Genomic DNA, 23,948 nt, shown 5'->3' with positions numbered 1-23,948 from the left:
GGATCTCAGAGACTTAGGTTAGCTAAAGAATCCTAAAAAATGACCCGCTCTTAATAAAAATCACAAGCTGAAGTGTTATAAAATACATGAAGACTGGGTTTTTATAGGCCTTATAGACAGACAGATTGAGAGTGACTCTTGAAGGACCAGCACCACATCCTCTTGTACCACCGTTTGAAGAATTCATCTTCCAAAATCTGACAGTAAGGTGTGGGAGTTCACTTTTAGTCCATCTCTTATCCTGAAATGTCCGTCTTGCAGATATGGACTAAAATGATCTTCTAAAACTTACTGTCAGATTTGGAAGATGAATTCTTCAAACGGTGGTACAAGAGGATGTGGTGCTGGTCCTTCAGAGTCACTCTCAATCTGTCTGTCTATAAGGCCTATAAAAACCCAGTCTTCATGTATTTTATAACACTTCAGCTTGTGATTTTTATTAAGAGCGGGTCATTTTTTAGGATTCTTTAGCTAGCCTAAGTCTCTGAGATCCTGACACCTTGCACTTCTGGAGACTCCAGGTAGGTTGCAGCTCTGGAAAATGGTGGCGCTGGAGACTAAAGGGTTCCTGATGGTTTCACACTTAATTCTTCACCTTAATTCTTAATTCTTTTGCAGTTAACATGCGTCTTTTCTTTTCCACCTGTTTTTGTCTGACCCCGCTGACCCAATGAGCGTTTTGCTGTCCATTGGTCATGCTTTAACTTTGCAATTTCTAGTATTGCATTAGTATTGCGTCCTTCTCATGAGTATTTAATCATTTTTGACTTTTCAGTCTGAGTTAAATCTCTTTTTTGGCTCATTTGGCCTGTAAAAGAAAACCTGCCTAATAATTCTGCACACCTGAATAATAGGCGTTTTTCATTTCCAGCCTTCATGAACTATTATGTATCACTTATAAATGATTAAAAACAATATTAATGGTAGTTATTAAGATTGATGTGGATTGGAATTGGTAAAATGTACTTGGAAAAAAAATATGATCAGAAAATCAACTTGCCTAATAATTCTGCACACCTGAATATAAGGCATTTTTCATTTCCAGCCTTCATGAACAATTATGTATCACTTATAAATGATTAAAAACAATATTAATAGTAGTTATTATGATTGATGTGGATTGGAATTGGTAAAATGTACTTGGAAAAAAAATATGATCAAAAAATCAACTTGCCTAATAATTCTGCACTCCCTGTAGAACTCTTTTCCGTGGTCAACACGGATTTGATCCCATATGACGTTTTTTGTCACTGCTTCTCTGAAAGAAAATCTTGGCTTCAAAAACTGAGGCAGTGCAGTCTAAATGTTTAAAACATGCTGAATTAGTCGATGATACTAATTCTCAATTCCAGTCAGAACAAATGACCGGGTGTCTCATTTAACACCTATTTTAAATTGTTCAAAAGGGCCAAGTAACGTAATACTATATTTTGAATGGGTACGGGGCCTAAAGCAATATACTGTCAGGGACTCAAAAATTGTTGCAGTGTGACATCTGAAAAGTGTAGTGTTGTGATCACTCAGGTCAGGAATTGAGAACCATTCATTTAAGACTGACACAAAAAGAATAAATGTTAGTGGGGCTTGTATTTACCTGTAAACTTTCTGATTGTTTTTAACAGGCATGGTGTTATGAGCCACTATTTGGCTGCTGAAGCCATCCACTGCTACAACATGTGTCACTCCAAACATCACCAGCTTCTCATTTTTGTCCAAATGTAGTTTATGTTCCATGTATTCTGCATGGTAGGGCACTGGATTCAGATTGCGTACACCCTAATAGTTCACAAAACAAGCCATTATAACAGCACTGCCACCACATTTCAGTATTACCCAGGAATAATAATAATATTTAATTAATAAACTTTCACTTAAAATGATTAGGTAACTATCTAGTAACTCAGTTAAATGCCTTAAAGACAGGGTAATGCCAACCTTATGTCGCAATTCATTATATGGTTGATGAACCTGTCGAAGCGCTTTTCCAACCCTAACTTCACCTGCATGTATGCCTTTTGATGACAGGTAACCTGTCATAAATGTGCGCCCAAATGTTGGCCCCACCTGTTGAACAAAGAATAAAATATTATGTTTTCATATATTATTACGTTATGTTTGCATATATATTACATATTTTATTTAATATTATGTTTTCATGATACAAATCACTAGTATTGCATTAAACTAGTGTGTAGTACCCACAAGTATAGTACAATACAAATAATACATTTGTTTGGTCCCCATGATGAAATAAGCTAATAAATCATACAGAATTATATTTTTTGATAATGTAAAAATGTTCTGTGATGGCGTAGGGATAGTTTGTACTGTACAGTTTGTACAGTATAAAAACGCCTATGGAGAATCCCAGTAATGATAGGTGTGTGTGTGTGTGTGTGTGTGTGTGCGTGCGTGCGTGTATATAACTGAGATTGTATGTCGTGCCAGACCTTGTCATCCTGCATATATCTGGCTAATTTGGTTCTTTAAATGCCTTTACGGATTTTATAAGAAATTATGTTGTGTTGCATTTCTTGTGCTCTGTAGAAAAGGCAAAATATCGATACTCAAACCATGAGCAGCAAATGGCATGACAATTAGCTAAATGACATAATCACGCAGTAACTACATTACGTATGGAAGCCCGTTTCCGTAAAAAGATTAATTGCGACTTTATATCTCAGTATTCTGACTTTTTTATCACGCAATTGCGACTTTCTATCTCAGAATTCTGACTTTATATCTCGCAATTGCGACTTAAAAAGTCAGAATTCTGAGATAGAAAGTCGCAATTAATCTTTTTATGTTTTTTTATTTAGTGGCGGAAACGGGCTTCCAAAATTAAGCCACGCAAGATATACAATAAATGCAAATGCGAAAGAATCATCATGATCAGCAATAGGTTAACAATATTTGCCTTTGCAGGCTTAATGTTTTTGCGTAATGTAGGCTACTACATTCATGACAAATGTCCCCTTTCATAAAAGTTCAAAAATAGTTCATAAACTCAACTCATTTATAGCGCTGGCCACTGCCAGCTCTAGATGGCTATCATCAAAGTGGCCGCGTCTTCTCACGTTGAGTGCGCTGCAAAATCTGCGAACACTCATTGCAGAACATTTTTGTACGCCCATTTGGGATAAGTGCGCAGAAATGTTTTCATAAGTCATATTATTATTTATCATACTGATGATCACATCTGCGTGCCCTGCTAAAGATGCCATTTTAATCCTTTGCGGCGTCTTTGCCCCCCCCTGCCGTTGACCTTTGCAAATGCTACTGAGAAAAGGTTGAAAATGCAGCTTTTTAAGATTTTCTTTTTTTCATTTTTCACAATTTAGTTTTAACACGTAAGATTGAGGAACAAAATATATAAAAATGTATAAATTCCTTGTTTTTAAAATCCATTTTAATCTTTTTCCATTTTATGACGAAAACGATAAATTAAAAAACGATTTGTTTTTTCGTTTTCCGTTTTCTGATCTGAAAACGGATATGGAATGAACGGAAGATACCCTGATTGTGATTGTTGTGAGGTCCGTGTACGTTTTGATAGTTTGTTTTCCAATTTGAAATGAAATACGCAGAAACGAGAAAACGGTCGTTTTTGGCTCGATTTTCGTTTTTTCAGGTCACGAATAGAAAACGGAAACACGACTTCAAAACTCGTTTTCCACATGTGGGCGGTCATTACACGCCCCTTTCAGTCGATTGGTCAATCAAATCCGAGTCAGTAACGTCATCATCAGTTCGTTCAACAAAATAACAGTCCTCTGCTGCTATATCAGTATGTCATATATCGGCTTTCTTCTGTGCAACCTAACACGTATTTCACAGAAATATGTATGCACAGATAAAAAATAATAATAATAATAATAATAAATTTAAAAAACCTACAGTAAATTTAATTAAGTCTGTTTTTAAGCTGTCATTGTGTTTTTAAAATGTAAATGCCTCTACATCTGTAGCCAAGCACATGACATCCTTTGGGCTACTACCACCAATCTATAGGCTATATATAAGCTAATGATAGGCTATTCTCCATTATAGATCTTTGGCTACTGCACTCATTTTTTTTTTTTCGTATTTTAATGTTTTGTTTACATTTTATACATTTCAGTTCAATCATTTAGCAGACGCATGACATTCCTTGCAGTAGGCTATATAGTCGGCTATGCAGTCATATTAGAAAATATGCTATCCACCAGGTGGCGCACAGTCATCGATAAAAAATTAAGAGCAGCTTTTTAACACAAAATAGTTGTTGTTGTGTGTCTTACATTTGTTTTCACGATATGTATATGGACAAAAAGACAAATATGAAGTATAATAAATATAGGCTAATAAAACTGTTATTCCTATGACAACACCACGGTATCACCGTCGGGGGGCTTTCTCTAGTTTTCCTTCACTTATAAATGGCCATGCATATTTTATCTCTAAATTAAACATAGCCCTAGAACTTTTATTAACATAATGAACATTATATGTCAACACAATGAACATTATAATATGTCACAGTTTACTTGCTGTCCTCACATTTTCTGTCTTTCCTTCGCTTTTAACTGAATTAATTATAAATAGCCGTTAACATTTTACTTTCAATTTAGATTTAACAGGGTTTCTTAAACGTAGCCTACGTGAATTATTTAAACCGTTAATAGATAATTAATTGGCGGAGCACTGCACCGCCTGTGCACAGCTAATCATAAGGTGTGTACTCGACTTTATCAGTTTCTGACTGAAATTTTTTTTTTATCACTTTTCCAACATTATTCTTAAAAGTAATGTTTTCAACAATAGGCCTAGCTGTATGTTTATTGGCTTTGATGAGCGTGAGACTCCCGGCCTGAGGCTGTGTCCCAGACGGAATTAAATAATTCGTGAATCTTTGTAAATATTCGTGGCTTAACAGCGGGAAAATTTACTGTAATGCAGTTCTGTGGATGTTTTTCCCAGGCAGGGTTAATTAACAAAACTATTAAAACCTTTATGCTAATCAAAATAATCCTGAAACATTAGAAAATATAAATATTAGTTGAAAAACTTAAACTAAACGAAAATTATTGTTGCCTGCCTTGTCAACATCATTTCTGGGTTTTTCCCTGACTTTCAACTGACGCGATAATCTTTTCATTAACCGACAAGATTATATTAAATTAGAATTAAACGAAATTAGAATTGATAAGTGTCTGTGAATCATTAAAAGAATCCTAGGGGTTTAGTTTTAGCCTACATGAACAAATAGCAAAATAAACAACAGAACACATTTACATTTACATTTACATTTAGTCATTTAGCAGACGCTTTTATCCAAAGCGACTTACAAATGAGAGTAGTAGAATCAATCAAATCAACATGAGAACAACAATATGCAAGTGCTGTGTTAAGTCACAGTTATGTCAGTAAAGTGCTCACAGCAAGAATTTATTTATTTATTTATTTTTTTTTTTTAATAAATACACAAATAGATAGAAGAAGAATATTAGTCAAGGCAAGTGCTACTACTACTGGGTTAAGTGCTGACGAAAAAGATACGTCTTTAGCATTTTTTTGAAAATGGCTAGAGACTCAGCTGCTCGGACTGCTCGAACACGAAGGTTCATTATCACGCACCTGCAGCGCTTTCTGTGAACGGAAAAAAATATGGTTAAATTATATTTAAAGGAATAAATAGCCAAAAATAATAGGCCTATTTAACCCTTCACAGATTCGAATGGTGTTACATTTGACCATAAATGTAACAAACAAACAAAAAAATCATAATTAAACAACACTGTTATTTAGAATTTTGCCATTATGATAGCAGCTGAAAGAGTGTTTTGTTTGTTTGAATGAATGGAAACTGTTGAATCCATGGCCGATGTGTTGAAAGTTTTTAAATGAGGAAGGGAAAGAGAGACAGAAGCGCGTTCATCTCCATTGTTAAGATTTACTGTACTTTGCAACAACACCTGTTCAAATATATTTTATTTTGAAATGTCTTTATCGTAATTATAGTTTTTAATTAATTGCTTTTAAACTTAACAAATAACTTCTGTTTAGGGTTTGTAACTAAACAAATCAATACATTTCATTTTAAGGCTTTCGCGCAACTTGTTTCCGTCACAACAAGGCAGACATGCACAGGTTTACTAAGAGCAAAAAAAAATGTAAAATCAATAAGATAACTGAGGAATTAGTCATCAGATGCCATGTCCGTTATTTGCAGCAAAAATCTGCAAAAATACAGCAAAAATCTGTATCTCAAACAGATTAATTTAAATAAGTTATTTCACCACCTGCGTGACATCATTAACTAACGTTTGCATCCGTAGGCTACTATGTTAGTTAAGCTGGAGATCAGGGCTGGATTTCCCGATAACGTTGTTTCTTAGCGCGCTACGAAGACTCTAAAGGTAGACCTTAACTGAATATAGGCTACCGTTTCCAGGCGTGTTCCCCGAACTGGGCTGGGTTTCCCGATAACGTTGTCTCTTAGCGCGCTACGAAGACTCTAAAGGTAGACCTTAACTGAAGATGTACCGTTTCCAGGCGTGTTCCCCGAACTATACCTTATGAGGTTGCTTAAGGTATATCTTCTTAAGTGCGACGTTACCAGGTGCTGTCCATGGCGGCGGTGCTGAAATGGTTGATATCGATGGCTCGAGAATCGATAATTCTCTCTATACAGGGTCTGCTTCACTGCGTTATGTGAGAAATCAGTGTTCTTCATAAAAAGAAGTACTTCGGAAGTAGAAATTGCATTTATCAGGACTCATGGGATGTTATAAAATTAATCCAAATTGCAAACTAAATCTACATTGTAATTTATCTACATTCTGGGGGCGCGGAGCTCCATCAGCGTGAGTTTAAGGCGACCATTATTTAGAACAAAGTTTTAATTCCTTGGAGACGCGTCATGCAGCTGACAGACATGTAGGTGTCGCGTTTATATCGTTTATTTATTTTTATTTTTTTATATTTACAAACTTGTTAACTATATCATGAATTTTATGATATATTCCGATTGTAAAATATGTGGAAGTGAATGTGTTTTGTTGCGTGATGAGTTTGCACGGCAGATAGAGCTGTCGGATATACGAAATCTTCCCCGAAATACATATAGCCTTAGTATGTGGCCGGTGAACAGCGAGAAGAATAGAGTAAACTTTATTGTTTCATAAACAATGTGTATCTGATATGAATAAAACACTTCGTCAAATTATAATTGAAAGGGTTATTGTTGCAGCTTCCGTAGACATCAGTGTAATTTGAATTTAACAAATTATAAATGTCTTTTTTATGCAGTAGCCTTCTTAATTCAAATGTGTATTTAAATGTCTGAAACCTAAAATAAAGAGCGATGAGGTTAAAAACACTGAATAGTTGTGATAACGTTATGACAAGCGCAGAGCGCGCGTCTGTCTCTGGATCAGCGCTAAAGCACATTTGAATTTAGCAGTGATTTTTTTGCATTTTATTCTTGCCATAATCCTAATCAAACACTGGGTGTATTACAGCTTCAGAATTATATTCGTATTGACTGTCAACAGTGATAAGGTATAGCTAAGAGTGGTCCAGACCAACCTTACGAAAGTATGACTTACAGAAGGTATACTTAACTAAGAACGTTTCGGGAAACACATATTAACGTTAAGGTACAGCTTAAGGTATAATTTAAGAGCGACGTAGAGTTAAGAAGGTTTCGGGAAACCCAGCCCTGTTCCTTAGGAGGTTGCTTAAGGTATATCTTCTTAATTGCGACGTTAGGTGCTGTCCACGGCGCTGGTGCTGAATTGGTTGATATCGATGGCTCGAGAATCGATAATTAACTCTATACAGGGGCTGATTCACTGCATTATGTGAGAAATTAGTGTTCTTTATAAAAAGAAGCACTTCAGAAGTAGAAATTGTTATTTTTGAACAGTTTTAATTCCTTTGAGACGCGTCCTGCAGCTGACAGACATGTAGGTATCGCGTTTATATCGTTTTTTTCATTTTTAATTCAAAATATTCACCAACCATTTAACTATAACTTAAAAACACCGAATAGTAGTTGTGATACATGACAAGCGCGGAGCGCGCGTCTGGCTCTGGATCAGCGCTAAAGCACTGTAGATGTCGCAGATAAAGAGCATTTTCTCGCTGAATATTTTGGTCACTTGAAAGTTTATTTTTGTTATAAATGTTGTTATAAATAATTGAATACTTGTTTGGGTATTGTATATTTTATTTGCATGATAGCTAGCAATAGTGACATCTAGTGGAGTACATGACTAGCGTTTGATATGTGACTTTTTTTTGCTGCGTGAGCAACGGAAAACATGAGGTGATGACACGAATTGAGAGGTGATCTGATCTGACACAAAGATTGAGAATTTGATAAGAAGATGTCTCATAATGTCTCCTGGATCCTTATTGGAAGGCACACGGTATGTTTGCTTATATTTTGTTCATAATTTAAGGTAGCTATTGTGTGTATTATGTTTAATAAGCTATGGGCTTAATTGAACGACGTCATGGCAAAATTCACTTCACAAATTTGATTGTAATTTGTATTTATTTTCAGTTTTTTTCACGGTGTTCATTTGATGGGTGATGTCGACTGTCTCTACTCCTAAGAAGAAGACATTAAAATTGAAGCAATCAAAGGCATCAGTTGAACCGTGTTTTTTTTTAGTCACGGAGAAAAAATTCAGGAGTCGTTATAGTGAAAAAACGTGTATTCACATTCCCTGGAAGAGTGCCAGATTTCATCGTGGAAAAAGAAAGATCGTTGTCAGACTTCGACGTGAAGAGCATCCAATCGACCCCGCTGGAAAACTGCAGCCATTGGTGATGGAGAAGATGTTGCCATTCATGGAACAACGCGATTTCGTCGCATTGAAACTCCATTGTTTATCGTGACTGCATTCCTTGCCGTGCAGAAGAGCAACGCAAGAAGTTATTGCTGCAGTGACGAGATAGCCACAAGACGACAACGTTGCAAAGTTTTATGACAATTCGGTTGTCAATAAGAGTTGCTACCTTTGGGTTCACAGGTCAGACTGTATCTTTTCAGCTTGAAATTTAATTTCTTGGTTTATGCTGCCTTAACATTTTTTTATAGTTGAAATTGTATGCAAATGGTTGAAACAAATATTTGCTTAGTTTATAGAAGTGTGTAACTTGTTTAATAATTGTCATTGAGCATTTTCTTGTGGTATTACAGCTTGCTATTAGTGTTTAAAGCTGAATAATAGTGTGGTTTAAAGACCAAGTGACCAAGTGATTAGAATCAAGTGATTAGACCAAGTGATTAAAGCTCTTGAAGATGAAAAGGCACAATTAGAGGAGAAATTAGAAACTGAAATTGATGTCTCAGACAGACAAAAATGTGAAGAATGCTTAGCTGAAGTTAATGCAGATCTGGAAGTTAAAAGAGACTCCAGGAATCATCATCATGAGTTGAGCAAGAAGTTAGGTGATCAGAAAGAGAAAGGCGTCCAACAGAAAAAATGCTTAAGTTGAGACGTGACGAGTTAGTTAAAAGAGAACGGAAGTTTATGTGATATCAGCAGTAAAGCTCAGTTTATCAGATCTAAACTGAAAGAAGAGTGCTCTAAAACCGAGTTAGACAACATGATGGTAACTGCAGAAAAACGTGAAGCAGAGTTATATGAGAGCATTCATGCATTGAACGTCCCATCTCAAGATATAAGAAGGAGAATGGATAGCTGCGCTTCGGTTACTAGTGAAATAACTGCACTGAAAAGAGGCTGCGCACAAGTTGGTACTAAAGTGTTTGATGCGGAGGCTGTAAAAGAAACACTCCTCCAGCTACTTCAAAGAGATGACGCCAGGTCAGTTTATGGATCAACTGTTTCGAGAGCTGAACGAGATAGTCAGCAGGGAAGCCATATGTCAGTAAAAAGAGCGGAAGCAGCGGCACGCTTAGCTGCGAAACGTGCTGAACTGAAGAGAGAAAAAGAAATCTCAGCTCAAAGAAAAGAGGTGCTAGCTCAACAAGAGAGGTTAAAAATGCTGGAGGAGCAAAGGGATCTTGAAGTCATGGAAGCTGAATACTTTGTGTATGCAGAAGTGGAATCAAGATTGAACGCTGAAATAGGAGATACTAAAGAGAGAAGCACATTGCCTCCATGTCAGCACCCTCTGCAACACAATAACCCTTCATGCATCAAGGTTTCCCAAGAAACTTTAGCTCAACCTTGGTCTGAAAAGGAGCTGGGGACAAAAGTAGATGAGGTCTTGTTAGTGAAGGCATTAAAAGAATCCCTGATGATGACCAAACTTCCAGCTCCAGAGCCATTCACGTTTACAGGTGATCCACTCAAGTTCACTGAAACGAACTACACAACCCCAGCGCAGAGGCTGTTCTATCTTAAAAGGTACATAAGTGGAGATGCACTTAGTGTACTAGAGGGAACCTTTTATAGGAGTGATGAGGATGCATACACTCAAGCTTGGGATGCCCTGATCAAACGCTATGGACACCCTTTTGTAGTTGAAAGAGCATTTAGGGCAAAGCTGAGTAATTGGCCAAAAATCAGACCTAAGGGATCACTGAAGTTAAGGGAGTTTAGTGATTTCCTCATCTCCTGCAAAAATTCAATGCCTCATGTAGTAGGTCTAGAAGTTTTGGACGATTGTGAAGAAAACCAAAAATTGCTTCAATTTCTTCAACAGTTGGATGAAAGGGTTCAACACAACAAAGAAGGACATGTGGAAATGCCCTTACCTTTCAGAGAGCTTCCTCAATTACTAAACAATAAGCAGCATGCTACAGTTCATTTGAAGCATTTGAAAAGAAAACTGGAGAAAAGTCCTAAGTACAGAGAGGACTATTTGAGATTTATGAACAGTGTCTTTAAAGTTGGTGATGCCAAAGATGCAGATGCCACACCAAAAGAAGGCAATACTTGGTACATTCCGTACCATGGGAATAATTCTTAAGAAGCAGACATTATAATTGAAGCAAACAAAGGCATCAGTTGAAGCGTGTTTTTTCTAATCACAGAGAAAAAAATCAGGAGCCGTTATATATATGAATTTAGCAGTGAATATTTGCAGTTTATTTTTTTGCCATAATTCTAATCTAACACTGGGTGTATTACAGCTTCAGAATTATATTCGTATAGACTGTCAACAGTGATAAGGTACAGCTAAGAGTGGTCCTAACCAACCTTACGAAAGATAGTTGTACATTTAAGTGACTTATGTATTACCAGCTTGGTCCTTTTGTCCTTATTTCCCAGTTCTGTGTTTAGTGTATCCAGCTCATCCACAGTCTGGCATGGTCCATTTTCCAGGATGTCCCCCCCTTCCTCAGTCACTGTCACCGTCCCAGCAACAGCAGCCAGTATGCTTCTTTGCATCGCTAAGATGTCTTGCTGGGTTTCTGCAATGTCTTGCAGTTTTTGCAAGACTTTTGTGCGATAGTCTGTGAAGCAATATTGCAGATTGGTACTTGAAAATACAGTATAGTGTGAAAAATCAAAAACGTGACTTACTCTTTGTTGCTGCTTCTGAAGAACACTGGGGCTCTTCTAAGAGGAGCTGTGAGGCAGCTGTGGCATTACATTAGAATTTACTTTTCAAAGTTTAGAAGTAAATCACTCTATCTAGAATGGTTAATACAATAATATAATAATATAATGAAATTTTGTAAAATACCTTGAAGGGGTTGTGCCATACACGATAGCCGGGATGCTGGCGGTGATGCTTCTGCTGCAAAAATAAAATCCAAACAGACTTAGCATTCATAAGTTGAAGGGATAAGTATACATAAAAAAGAGAGACAAGTCAAAATGTATCTGTTGCCAGTGAGAAGGCAGAGAGAGAAATATTTTTTTTTAATTATGTATTTATACTTAAAAATATATTTGTATATTCTACAAACCATTGTCCAGAGGCTGAAAATTGGAGAATGGCTTATCTGTGAATATAAAATAAAAAGGAAAAGGCATCTAATAGGTTGGTTAAAAGTTATGTGTTAATCATGTTACATGTTTAACAACTTACATTTGGGTGGAAGAGGTTTTGAAAGGGTTTTATTCTCAGTTGGGAAAACTCTGCTATCATCTAAAATTAAAAACAGAGTTCACAAATAGAACTGAAATTAATAAAACAATTATGACACATCGTGCACTCCATAATGTTTGAGATAAATATATATATTTTTTCTTAACCCTTGTGCGATCTTTGTTTGGGGTACATTCAGGGTCTCTCTTTAAATCACTTTATAAAAGACCCACATTTCTAACTTTCATTCAAGTGGATAACATGGATAATTTGACATGGTTTAGTGTAAGATTTTTGCCCATCTTTTGGAAAATGCAGTTTTAAAAGTAAAAAAAAATCTTTCACCAGTAAATGGCTGCAGAGCTCCACCTTTTGATTTGTGCTATTTGACTAACTGAAATATATCTTTTCACAAGTTTTTTTTCAGTTGGATTCATATCTAAATATTATGAAATCACAATTATAAGAATAAAAATTACTTTTTGTCAAAGTTTATCTTTTTTTTTTTGCTGATTTTTTTTTTTTAATAATCTTACATTACGATTAGACCCTGCTTAGAACATGGACAAAATTCATCCTCAAAAACATTATTGAATACTTACCATCTGAGGAGGAATCTGTTTCAGACAGATATCTTGTTGGCTTTTTGTGTGCCCTCTTTTTTTCCGTTGTGGAGCTTTCCTCTGTTTCAATATTTGAGGTCTCCACAACACGCCGGCATTTCTGGACACCTTTGGTGTATGAGTCTGGAAAATATGTTGTTGGTGTAAAGTATAGTTTTTTTTTTTTTTTAAAGCAATTTTCTTGATAATTAGATATGATTTTAACAATCCTCACTGTACTGAAGATACTGTAGATTAATTTAAATAATGCAAAAACTATTAAATTACCTGTTCTTAGCCAGATTTTTTTTATTAGACACCGCCTCCACTTTCCTTTGTCTGGCATTGTGCAGTTTTTTACAAGCTGCCTTATGTTTCCAAATGTCCAGTAACAGAACGTTCCCTGAAAGAAAAAAAGGGGTTGCTTTACCATTCTTGAACAGACATTTATACTGTAAATGATTGCGAAAGCTTATTGAAACCAAAAACATACCTCTTTGGTCTCTTCCAACCACGAGGTTGGGACTAGTTCCACTGCACTGTCCTCTGTAAATTCCACCACTGCATATTTTTTTGTGTCCATCTGTTGAGATTAAATTAAACACACACACACACACACACATATATATATATATATATATATATATATATATATATATATATATATATATATATATATATATATAAATAAATGTAAAGATAAAGATGCATTACAGTTATTCAAAAACTTAATATTAAACTTTCAATTTCAAAATTCTTTCCATACTTTTTTAAACCTCTCTGTAGATTTTTCAGACCATATTTAAACATAAATAGTAAATAAAGCCATTTTCAGCATAATATTTGGTATATAGCACAATCATATTTTCTCTGTTTTTGTTGTTGTTGTTTTCTTGAAGTGATGTGTCCTGCATATGCACCTCTTTAATGTCTTTAATGTTGCACTATCACAGCAAAGTCTGATTTAGATGATTGTTTGCTCCTCGTTTGCTGTTTGAGTGGCACATGTACATTTGTTAAGAGAAGTTTAAAAGAGTCATGATTAAGTTAAAGATAAACATTTTTGTGTGTGTAATAAAAATATGCACCTTGAACTCATTGTCATGTTTGAAAATCATTAAACGATTACAAAATTTTTGCCTTGAAATCACTGAAAAATTAATTTTTTTTAGAAATTTTAGAAAACTGTATTGGGGCAACACAAATATTTCTATATACTTCTTACCTTTCCCTGAACTATGGAGACCAGAGCAGCTGAGCACACAGTGCTTGCTGAAGCTTTGGCACTGATGGGTCAAGAGACTGGGGGAAAGGGGAGGGGAAGAGATTAGTGTTCTTGCTAACAGAAAGTGTCCATAATAACAGTTAAGTTGTGACCTGCCATTAAATAGAACAAGAAGAATTCAGCCCATCTTATTTGGGTAATTTGGATAGATAGTACTGTCCTGAATATACAGTACTAAGTCAAAAAATAGCTGAATATATAAAATTAACCCGTTCAAAAATGTGCATACCCTTGATTCTTAATATTGTGTGTGGTTACCTTGTGATGGTTGTTCATGAGTCTCTAGTTTGTCCTGAACAGTTAAACTGACCACCGTTCTTCAGAAAAAATCCTTCAGGTCCTGCAAATTCTTCAGTTTACCAGCACCTTTTGCATATTTGAACCCTCTCCAGCAGTGACTGAATGATTTTGAGATCCATCTTTTCACACTGAGGACAACTGAGGGACTCAATGCTCCAGAAGAAAACATGACGCATTAAGAGCCGGGGGTGAAAACGTTTGAACAAGAAGATGATGTGCAGGATCTGGAGAATTTTTCTGAAGAACGCTGGTCAGTTTTACTGTTCAGGACAAACAAGGGACTCATGAACAACCATAACAAAACATAAAAACAGTCGTGGATCATTCAGGTAACCACACACAGTTTTAAGAATCAACGGTAGGCTATGTAAACTTTTAAATGGGGTCATTTTTATAAATTCTGCTCTTTTTTTTCTCTTGTGCACTTTATGTAAACAACCATTATGTGAAATACTTTATTCAGAACAGATAACATGCAATTTTCATGATCCTTTTTTGTTAAAATGATTAACATTTTTTGCTGATTCTGCAAGGGGTAAACTTTTCAGTTGAGATTTCAAAAAACAAACAAAAAAAAAAAAAAAATGGATTTGAGTTGGGGGTAAAACAACAAAATATTTTATTGAACAGCCATGTCTAGATAGGTAAAACAACATTAAAACATATGAAGTTACCTGAAAGTCTAAGATGACTTGCGTAGCTGCTGTTGACACAAGGAAAGGGGAGAGAAAGTAGAAATGTCTGAATATGATTTAAAATGCATTCAGTTTCATCAGTGGTTTTTGACTAAGGTTATGATGAACATGACAAATCATAGATGCAGGATGCATTTTAAAGAAGAAAAAAAAATCTTCAGTTATTTAAAGAAACCCAAATATGTCTGATTGTTAGTCATACATATACTTACAAAGCCAAAAACGTTCTGTGCTGGGCTCTTAAAAGAGCCTTTGGGTGTATTTAACTGCTGTTAACACACAATGAAAGAGGAGAGAACATGAGTATACAAATTAAAATGCTTTCAGTTGCATCAGCAATTTCTGACTTCTCAGAATGTGTAGAATTATAACTTACAATAATCAGACGACAATTGACACTGAAAAAGAGAGAGAAGAGAATAATTATTTATAGTATAAATTACAAAAGTTACTTAAGGCTCTTGAACTATTAATAGCTTCTGAAAGTGCATGAAGATGAGAAGACTGCAGGCAGCAGTGCATCTGATAAAACTTTACAATAACAAGTAAGAAACCATATAAAGTCAGTAAAATACATGGTCATTCTTGAATATAATAATAACAATAACAATAGTAATATGCTAATTATTATTATTATTATTTGTATTATTTGTATTATTACTATTAATTATAATTAAACTAAAATAATAACAAAACATAATAACTGTTATTATTATTATTGGTATTACTAATACTAGTAACCAAATAACAAGTAAGAAACACAAGGGGATAGAAACATGTCTGAATATGATATAAATTAAAATGCATTCAGTTTCATCAGTGTTTTATGACTAAGGTTATGAGGAGCATGACAAATCAGAGATGCAGGATGCGTCTTAAAAAAAAAAAAAAAATCAAACATACTTACAAAGCCAAAAACGTTCTGTGCTGGGCTCTTAAAAGAGCCTTTGGGTGTATTTAACTGCTGTTAACACACAATGAAAGAGGCGAGAACATGAGTATACAAATTAAAATGCTTTCAGTTGCATCAGCGATTTCTGACTTATCAGGATGTGTAGAATTATCACTTACAATAATCAGACGACAATCGACACTAAAAAAGAGAGAAGAGAATAATTATTAGTATAAATTACAAAAGTTAATTAATGATTAAATATTTAAATATTAAATAATATCAATAATAGTGGTAATAATAGGCCTATTAATAGGAAGAATTATAAAAATAATAACATTAAATAATTTATTAATACAATAATAGTATTATTGTTTATACTACTACTACTACTACTAATAATAATTATTATTAATATTGTTAACAATAATAATTCAAATAAAATATAATAATTGTATAATATAATCATTTAAAATATAATAATTTTAAACATTAATTAATTAAATATATTTAAATATGAAATATTAATAGTAGTAGTATCAATAATAATAATAATAATAATAATAACAATAATAATATATTTTTTAATTAAATTAAAACATTTCAATATTTAATTTCATTATACAGTTTTCATCTTACAGCGGCTTTTGTCTCGCTCTAGAAGTGACGCGTGTGCGCGCTCGCAGCCCTGAAGGCGCTACTTTCCATACAAAGTGAATAGGCCTATATTATAATTACAAAGTGAACATATTATAATTGTAGAATTTATTTCTTTTTACGCAAGGTTAACAGGAAAGACATAACTCTGAAATGAAAGAGCTTCTCTCAATCCGATCGGATATGCTCTATTATCCCAAGTGACGTCACACAGACTAACGGCATTTAACGGTATTTAACACTACCAGGTATTTGACGGTGCTGATAAATGGATAAAAAGACAGAAATCCATTGTTTATGTGAACAATATATGTACATTTACTGGAAATGACAGTTAATCAGTTTTATGACAATTTAAAAGGTTCGTTATGTAAAAGTGGCCGTTATTTAGTGGTAACGTATACCCTGAGTATAGGCTATAATTAGATTTTATTATTTGCTTTCTATCTTCAAGTTTTAAATGTTATTTACATTTATAGTGGGTTCATACATTTACATTAAAGTCATTTATGCATTACAAAGTAATTTACCTAAATCGGTTAAATAAAAAAGTAGGCTACTTTACCTGAGAAAAACTCGCAGGATGGGATTTCCTCTCACAAGGTACCGTGCTCTGCGCGCGGTGGTCACAAGACCCCAGCTTATATATGCCCGCCGGCAGGTTTCGCGGGCCTGGCACGCGAGTAAGAATTTAAATGAAGACAGAAGTCTATAGGCTATATATATATATATATATATATATATATATATATATATATATATATATAATGTAAATTTTGATTCCTTGTATATTATATATAAACTTAGATTTATTGTATTATATTATATTATTAATTAATTAATTAACAATTGTTTTGGTGATACCTGGAAATATGTATAATATAGTATATAATGTATATAATATTAAACAACCCATAGGTGGCGATATCGCTAGTGAGTCGCCAAAGATGCTGGAAGAGAAGAAGCATGTATGCACGAGAGACGTTGTGGGACCATTTGATGTTTTTGACGTGCAAGTGGTTGGAGGTAAGTATAGTATGATATGTGTTATGTTGAAATTGTATTGTATTTCATCGTAGTAGTCATTTGTGGGATATATGTGTGTTTTCCCCCCGACGTGCACCACAGTGTATGCAGTCTATGGTATGCACGCGCTAAATAAAATTACTTTGAAAATGGATCACTGTTAAAATCTATCTTTACTATTGAAACTTAATCAAATGTGTCAGAGAAGTTATATGTTATTAGGTGTTTATTACAAAGAATACCATGACAAATAATGGCTATTGAGTAACGTTAATCACATATTTTGTAGAGGGGGTGAAAATTAATATGTCACCTGAAATTAACCCAAATTACAGGGGGTAAAAGTGACATTAGTGAAAGTGAAGACCAAGTATTGATTTTATATCATTTTATTAATTTTGTTTATTGAAAAAAAGGTGAAAGTGCCATGTGAAGGCCAAGTATGGTAACCCAGAATTTGTCCTCTGCTATTAACCCATTGAAGTTAGTGCACACACATTAGGTGTAGTGAGTAGTGAAGACACACACACACACACAGAGCAGTGGGCAACCATTCACTTTTGGTGCCTGGTGCAATTGGGGTTTAGGTGCCTTGCTCAAGGGCACCTCAGTAATTTCCTGCCTGTATTGAGACTCGAACCTGTGACCTTCAGGTTACAAGTTCGACTCCCTAACCATTAGGCTTGGTAGGTCTATTTGGAAAATCTGTTGTTTTTAGCAATATTTGTTGCTATTTTAATACCCCATACCTGTAACTAAAGAAATATTTAATATATCTTAATATCCTTTTAGATTCTGGTTCTTAAACTTTCTTTTGTTATTGTCATTTTGAAGGCCCTATACTGTTTAATTCTAGAGATATTGGGATCTCAGTATAATTTCATGAATAAATTGTTAAATTGACACCTTTTCAGTGGTCTGAAAAATGCATATCATATGCTAAATTATGACTTTGTTTTTCTCCATAGAGTTCTTTTGATTTTGGACTTGGAAGCCTCCACAGACAGTGGGGAATTTGACATTTCCCCCAGCCGTTTGACCACTTGAGTAAGTGGCTGCTTTCCTGACCTTACAAGACGTTTCAGTTTCCCAAAATCGGTTCCGGTAGATGCACCATTGAATGTATATTGTACACCATGAAGTGATTTATTTTGTTTCTCCAACAAAGTATGTCATCAGCTCTTTACAGTAGCTGTTGTGGTCCACTGCAAGAGTAGGGCAGAGCAGAAGACCCAAGGCAACACTGAACGCCATGAAATGTTCGTACAACTGGTCCGGCAGAATTCCCTTCAGCACCACTGTATACAGGTTCCTTGGTTTTTGGGCAAAACAGCTTGGAATGACCTCCTTCCCTTGGAGTGACAGCAGCCATTGGGTCACTTCATTTATTTGCCCAGCAGACATTCTCACCTTTCTGTCTCCTCTAACCCACTCTGTGATGAGCTTTTTCATTATACCCAGGCAGGCTTGGTGCATGGAGTCGATTGAAAATTGCTCTACCATGTCCAGTGGGAGGTTCAAAAATGGAGACATTGGAATGTCTTCATTCTCCTGACGTCTTGTCATTTCAGCACGGTATGTGGCATTGGTCCGTAGACTTTTTTTACCATGGCTCTTGCGGGTGTGTCACACACAACACATCTGTTTTTTTATGTCTTTTCCATCCAAACCATTTTCAAGTAGTTCCTGAATGTCTTTTATGGCTTCTTCTGTAAAATCCAGGTTTGCTGGTTTGGTGGGACCAATTGGCAGTGTTACTGGGAAGACATTGATGGGTGACAGGTGAATGGCACAGCGGATGGGCCATGACGTCTTATCATGTGTCATTGGTGCATAGAATGAGGTTGTTCACCTCTGGGTAAGTCACATGCCCAGAAAGGAAGCACCATAACAGCATCATATAATTAATTACAAGTGACCATCAGATTTTTACATCACTTTAAAAATGTAAATCAGATCCGTAAAGCTAAAGCAAATTTCTTTATTGAGATAATTAAAGGGACAAATGGAAATGGAAAATTAATATGGGAAAATTTAAATAATCTGTTAGGACGAAATAAAGATATAAATTTCAAAGATCTGCAACTTCAAGTTAAAGGTATGCTAACTGATAATTTAGACATTATCGTCAATAGCTTTAACAGATACTTTATTAGCTCAGTTGAGGATTTGACAATGCATTTTAAATGCGCAAACATCCCATACAAGCCTCTAGATGCTAATAAACCAATATTTAGTATACAGGATATATCTGTTACTGACGTTATAAAAATAATTTCATCTCTAAAAAGTTCAAAAGCCAGAGATACTTTTGGTTTCACTAATGATCTTTTAAAACTCCATAAAGAGGCTCTTGCAAGCCCAATTGCACACTTGATAAATCTATCTATAAAACAGGGAATAGTGCCCTAAACATGGAAGACATGGAAGACGGTTATCCCAGTCTTTAAGGCTGGTGATAAGTCAAAACCAGAGAATTTTCGTCCAATAAGCATTCTACCAATAATTTCAAAATAGCTGAAAAATGGGTTGCCTCACAGTTAATTGAACACCTAAACAGTAGTGATACCCCTTTCCATCCAATTCAGTTTGGATTTCGCAAACATCACTCTACAGAAACAGCCACTTGTTATTTTCTTGAGAAAGCTTAATTAAATAATTAAATTAAATATTTAATTAAATTCTTGAGAATTTAAAAAGCGGGCTTTGTAGGGGCTGTTTTTCTGGACTTGAAACGAGCCTTTGATGCCATTAATCATAATGTGCTTCTTGCTAAATTGACTTATTTTAATTTCTCTGAAAGAGCACATTGTTATATGCAATCATATTTGTCACACTGAAAACAAGCTGTACAAATAGGAAATTCACAGTCATCTTATCTTACTTGTTCTGCTGGAGTCCCACAAGGCTCAATACTGGGACCGATTTTATTCAGTCTCTATGTTAATAACTTACCAAATGTCTGTTCAAATATAAAAATGCAATTATACGCTGATGATACAGTATTGTATTCTCACGGCAGCCAGCAGTGGGGCCAGAGCCATCTGTCTTTGTCAGTGGAGATAGACTAGATGTGTTAGAACAATTTAAGTATCTTGGTGTGGTCTTTGATTCACATCTTACATTTAAGCAACATGTAAAAAAAAAAAATCACAAATATTATAAAATTTAACTTGTCAAATTTCCAACGTATATGGCCTTTTCTTACTGTTGAGTCAGCAAAGGCTTATATGCATGCAATGATATTTACATAACTTAATGTTATACAATCTGGTCTCATACCTTCTGGCCTTTTAACTTCTATGTGACTGCTGTTTACAGTACTTAGTCTTTGTTGTTCTGTGTAATATGTCTACATGTATGTTGTTATGTTTGTAAATAATCTGTATTTTGTGTTTTATGATACCTGCCTTAGGACAACGGATGAAATTGTGCTAATTCCAGCATATTTACACTGATGCTCATTGCTGATTTGTTGATCAATGTGTACTGTCCTAATTCAAATAAAAAATAAAATAAATAAATAAATCATATAATTAAAATAGGAAACAGCCAAGCTGGCAAAATAATATAAAATGTTTAATAGATAAATAAAATTTGTAAATGATTGTTTTGACACACCCATTTTAGATCTTGGAGTCACTACTAATGAGCTGATAACCTTAATCAGGTGTGTTTGATTGAGGGGACAACGTGCAGTGCTGGTGGGCCTCCAGGAATGTGGTTGGGAACCACTATCCTAATTGTTTACATTTTGCATAAAGTATAATAGCTGTCATCGTTCAGATTATTAATGCAAGGTTCATCCAAACTGTATTTAATGTAAAGCTCCAATTAAATTAAGATAATTATTCACTCACAAATAAATCTCTCAATGAGTAAAATTGTCTCTATTGACTACACATTATGTACAGTTGTGCTCAAAATTATTCATACCCTTTGTAAATATAATCAAAGAAGGCTGTGAAAATAAATCTGCATTGTTCATCCTTTTGATCTTTTATTTTAAAACTTTATAAAAATCCAACCGTTCATTGGAGAATAAGAATTTTAAATGGTTAATAATACTAATAATAATCTCATTGTGAAATAAATGATTTTCTATAATACACATTGCTCACAATTAATCATACCCTTTTATTCAAAACTTTTTTAACCTCCTTTTGCCAAGATAGCCATTATATGACTTCTAACAGGGACAGTCAAGTTGATTTTTTTTTTTTTTTTTTATCTTTTGCTGTTTGATAGAATCAATGATGCCATGTATCTGAACAAGATGTCCTGGATATCCGGCGGAAAAATAGGCCCACAATATTCCAGCAGTACTTTTCATAGCTCTTATCTTGACAAAAAAAGAGGTTACAAACAGATTAAAAGGGTATGATTAATTGTGAGCAGTGTGTATTAGAGAAAAAAACATTTATTTCATAATGAGATTATTATTAGTATTATTAACCATTTAAAATTCTTATTCTCCAATAAACGGTTGCAGATTTATTTTCACAGCCTTCTTTGGTAATATTTACTAAGGGTATGAATAATTCTGAGCACAACTGTATGTAATGACAAGTAAGTTTATATTTTTAATTATTTCCCTGGTTCAGAAAGTAACAGTGGCTGTGATAAACTTTCACCTTATAAAGACAGTCTAATTTTGTTTCTGTCAAATATGCCTGCTCCTGAGCAAGTTTGAGCTTAATGACTTCAAAGAATCTAACAATCCTGGATCATCTCTAATCATCAACTGTAAATACTGATGATTAATTCACATACGAAAAACAAACCCCTGTTGTTTACCTGTCGATGATGATTATCATTATTAATTTAATCTCCGATCATTATTTTACAGGTGTTCATCTGTTTCCTTATTTGGCTGGTTTGGAAGGATTACAGAAAAGACACAGATGGTTGAATGGTCAATGACACAAAACAGGCAGAAGAAATACAACACAAGTACAAGGGTTAAGTTAAACATGAACTTTTCGTAGTGTCCATGGAAATGTGCAAAACCAATCTGACTGGCTTCTAGTTAATCCTGCCTGACTGTGTAGTGTCATTTTAACATAAAGCTTCCAGAGCCCTCCAAGTGTCAGTCTCCAGCGTTGCAGGCTCATGGACATGTGCTACAAAAATTCTTGGCGAAACTCTCTGCAAAAAAAATAAACCTATATATAATTTACTCATTACTACATGTGACAATAGTGTTTATAGCACCTTAAATTGTAATTTACTTTCCCTAATGTTGCTCCAGTCATGTATGACTTTTTGTTTCATGGAACAACACCTAGTTGTGAGCTGTCGACAAAGCCCTTAAGACCACAGTAGAAGTTGTAACAATTTAAAACATTAACCCCCCCCCCAGCATGAAATCAGCATTACAATGTTTCCAATATGCTTCAAATGTATTATCTCCCTTTAATAGTGCTGCAGCTGCTCACCAAGGCTCTCTCAATTTAAAATGGACACACTATCCCTGACATCGCTGCCTATCACACTGTTTTATTGTGTATGGGGATGTTCTTTATGTTGATTTTGAGTGATGTTGATTATTTTGTTGCTTACTGTTGTGTACATGAAGCTGAAACCATTCTTTACACTCTTGCCCCCCCCCCCCCCCCACCCTTTTTTTGGTCCTGCTTTAAAACTATTTCCCCAGTTATATCTTTTTAATGCTGTAACAAGACCTTGTTCTGTTGTTCCATTTGTTCCTGTTTTAATAAAACATTTTAAAAATGAATTGCTATTGTATTGTCGTCTTTAGTCTTGCCCAAGAGATTACAACCCAAAAATGTGTGTGTAATGGTAAAAAACACAAATATTTACATTGTCTTACCTGACTGCCTCTTTTTTCTTTTTTTTCCTAGTGAGCTGAGTACAGAAATGTTTGACCACTTATTCATGTAGTGCAGCTGTTTGAACACTAGACCTGGTTAATGTACTGTCTTACACCATATTATACAGATGGATATTATACAGTTAATATTCGTCCGAAAATGTTTACAACAAAACACAAAAAATATTGTGCATGAGCGTCCTCTACTGTGAGATAATGGTAATGTAATATCTGGCTTGTTGAATTAACTGATCACAGTTTCGGTGAATATTTTTTATTACAAATTACATCTTAGTTTTTAAAACATTTTAAAGGACTGTAGAAAGTGTGCACATCAAATTTGATTCATTTTCGGCTGCTGTGAATGGTTACTTTTGAACTTTGTCAATGCATTATAATCTCAAATCACACAGCTGCACTCATAACTAAAAATAACCTGTAGGGAACGTTCTGGGAACGTTCTCTTTAGGTTATAAAATGAACTCAAAAAATAACCTACAGGGAACGTTCTGGGAACGTTCTCTTTAGGTTATAAAATGAACTCAAAAAATAACCTACAGGGAACGTTCTGGGAACGTTCTCCTTAGGTTGTAAAATGATCCCAAAAAAAGAACCTGCAGGGAACGTTCCCAGAACGTTCTCTTTAGGTTATAAA

The 23,948-nt window shown here is 34.7% G+C and overlaps 1 protein-coding gene and 1 long non-coding RNA gene across 3 annotated transcripts; one reads left to right on the top strand and one right to left on the bottom strand.

The window, feature by feature from the left end:
- Nucleotides 1-1,571: 1,571 nt before the first annotated feature.
- On the bottom strand, nucleotides 1,572-17,149 carry LOC125244296. 2 transcript variants are annotated; one of them, XM_048154346.1, is made up of 17 exons: nucleotides 17,000-17,149; nucleotides 15,957-15,978; nucleotides 15,793-15,849; nucleotides 15,262-15,283; nucleotides 15,098-15,154; nucleotides 14,865-14,893; nucleotides 13,831-13,907; nucleotides 13,099-13,188; nucleotides 12,894-13,008; nucleotides 12,606-12,749; nucleotides 12,004-12,063; nucleotides 11,882-11,917; nucleotides 11,656-11,709; nucleotides 11,493-11,549; nucleotides 11,208-11,422; nucleotides 1,936-2,064; nucleotides 1,572-1,776 (listed from the first exon to the last, which is right to left on the bottom strand). In XM_048154346.1, exons 8-17 carry the CDS (start codon nucleotides 13,186-13,188, stop codon nucleotides 1,591-1,593), a joined length of 1,086 nt encoding a protein of 361 aa, XP_048010303.1. In that variant the 5' UTR covers nucleotides 13,831-13,907; nucleotides 14,865-14,893; nucleotides 15,098-15,154; nucleotides 15,262-15,283; nucleotides 15,793-15,849; nucleotides 15,957-15,978; nucleotides 17,000-17,149; the 3' UTR covers nucleotides 1,572-1,590. The 2 variants fall into 2 exon arrangements, with proteins under 2 accessions (XP_048010303.1, XP_048010304.1); XM_048154347.1 differs by lacking the exons at nucleotides 15,098-15,154; nucleotides 15,262-15,283; nucleotides 15,957-15,978; nucleotides 17,000-17,149 and having other exon boundaries at nucleotides 15,793-15,820.
- On the top strand, nucleotides 16,423-23,197 carry LOC125244308. The gene is made up of 5 exons (XR_007179290.1): nucleotides 16,423-16,665; nucleotides 17,353-17,460; nucleotides 18,429-19,035; nucleotides 19,183-19,318; nucleotides 22,310-23,197. It is a non-coding gene; the product is annotated as an uncharacterized LOC125244308 (long non-coding RNA).
- Nucleotides 23,198-23,948: the final 751 nt, after the last annotated feature.

The sequence above is a fragment of the Megalobrama amblycephala genome, linkage group LG14, assembly GCF_018812025.1.
Source record: "Megalobrama amblycephala isolate DHTTF-2021 linkage group LG14, ASM1881202v1, whole genome shotgun sequence".
Taxonomy (NCBI): Eukaryota; Metazoa; Chordata; class Actinopteri; order Cypriniformes; family Xenocyprididae; genus Megalobrama; species Megalobrama amblycephala.
The sequence above is the reverse complement of the archived record's forward strand: the minus strand, read 5'-3'. Positions and strand labels throughout refer to the sequence as shown.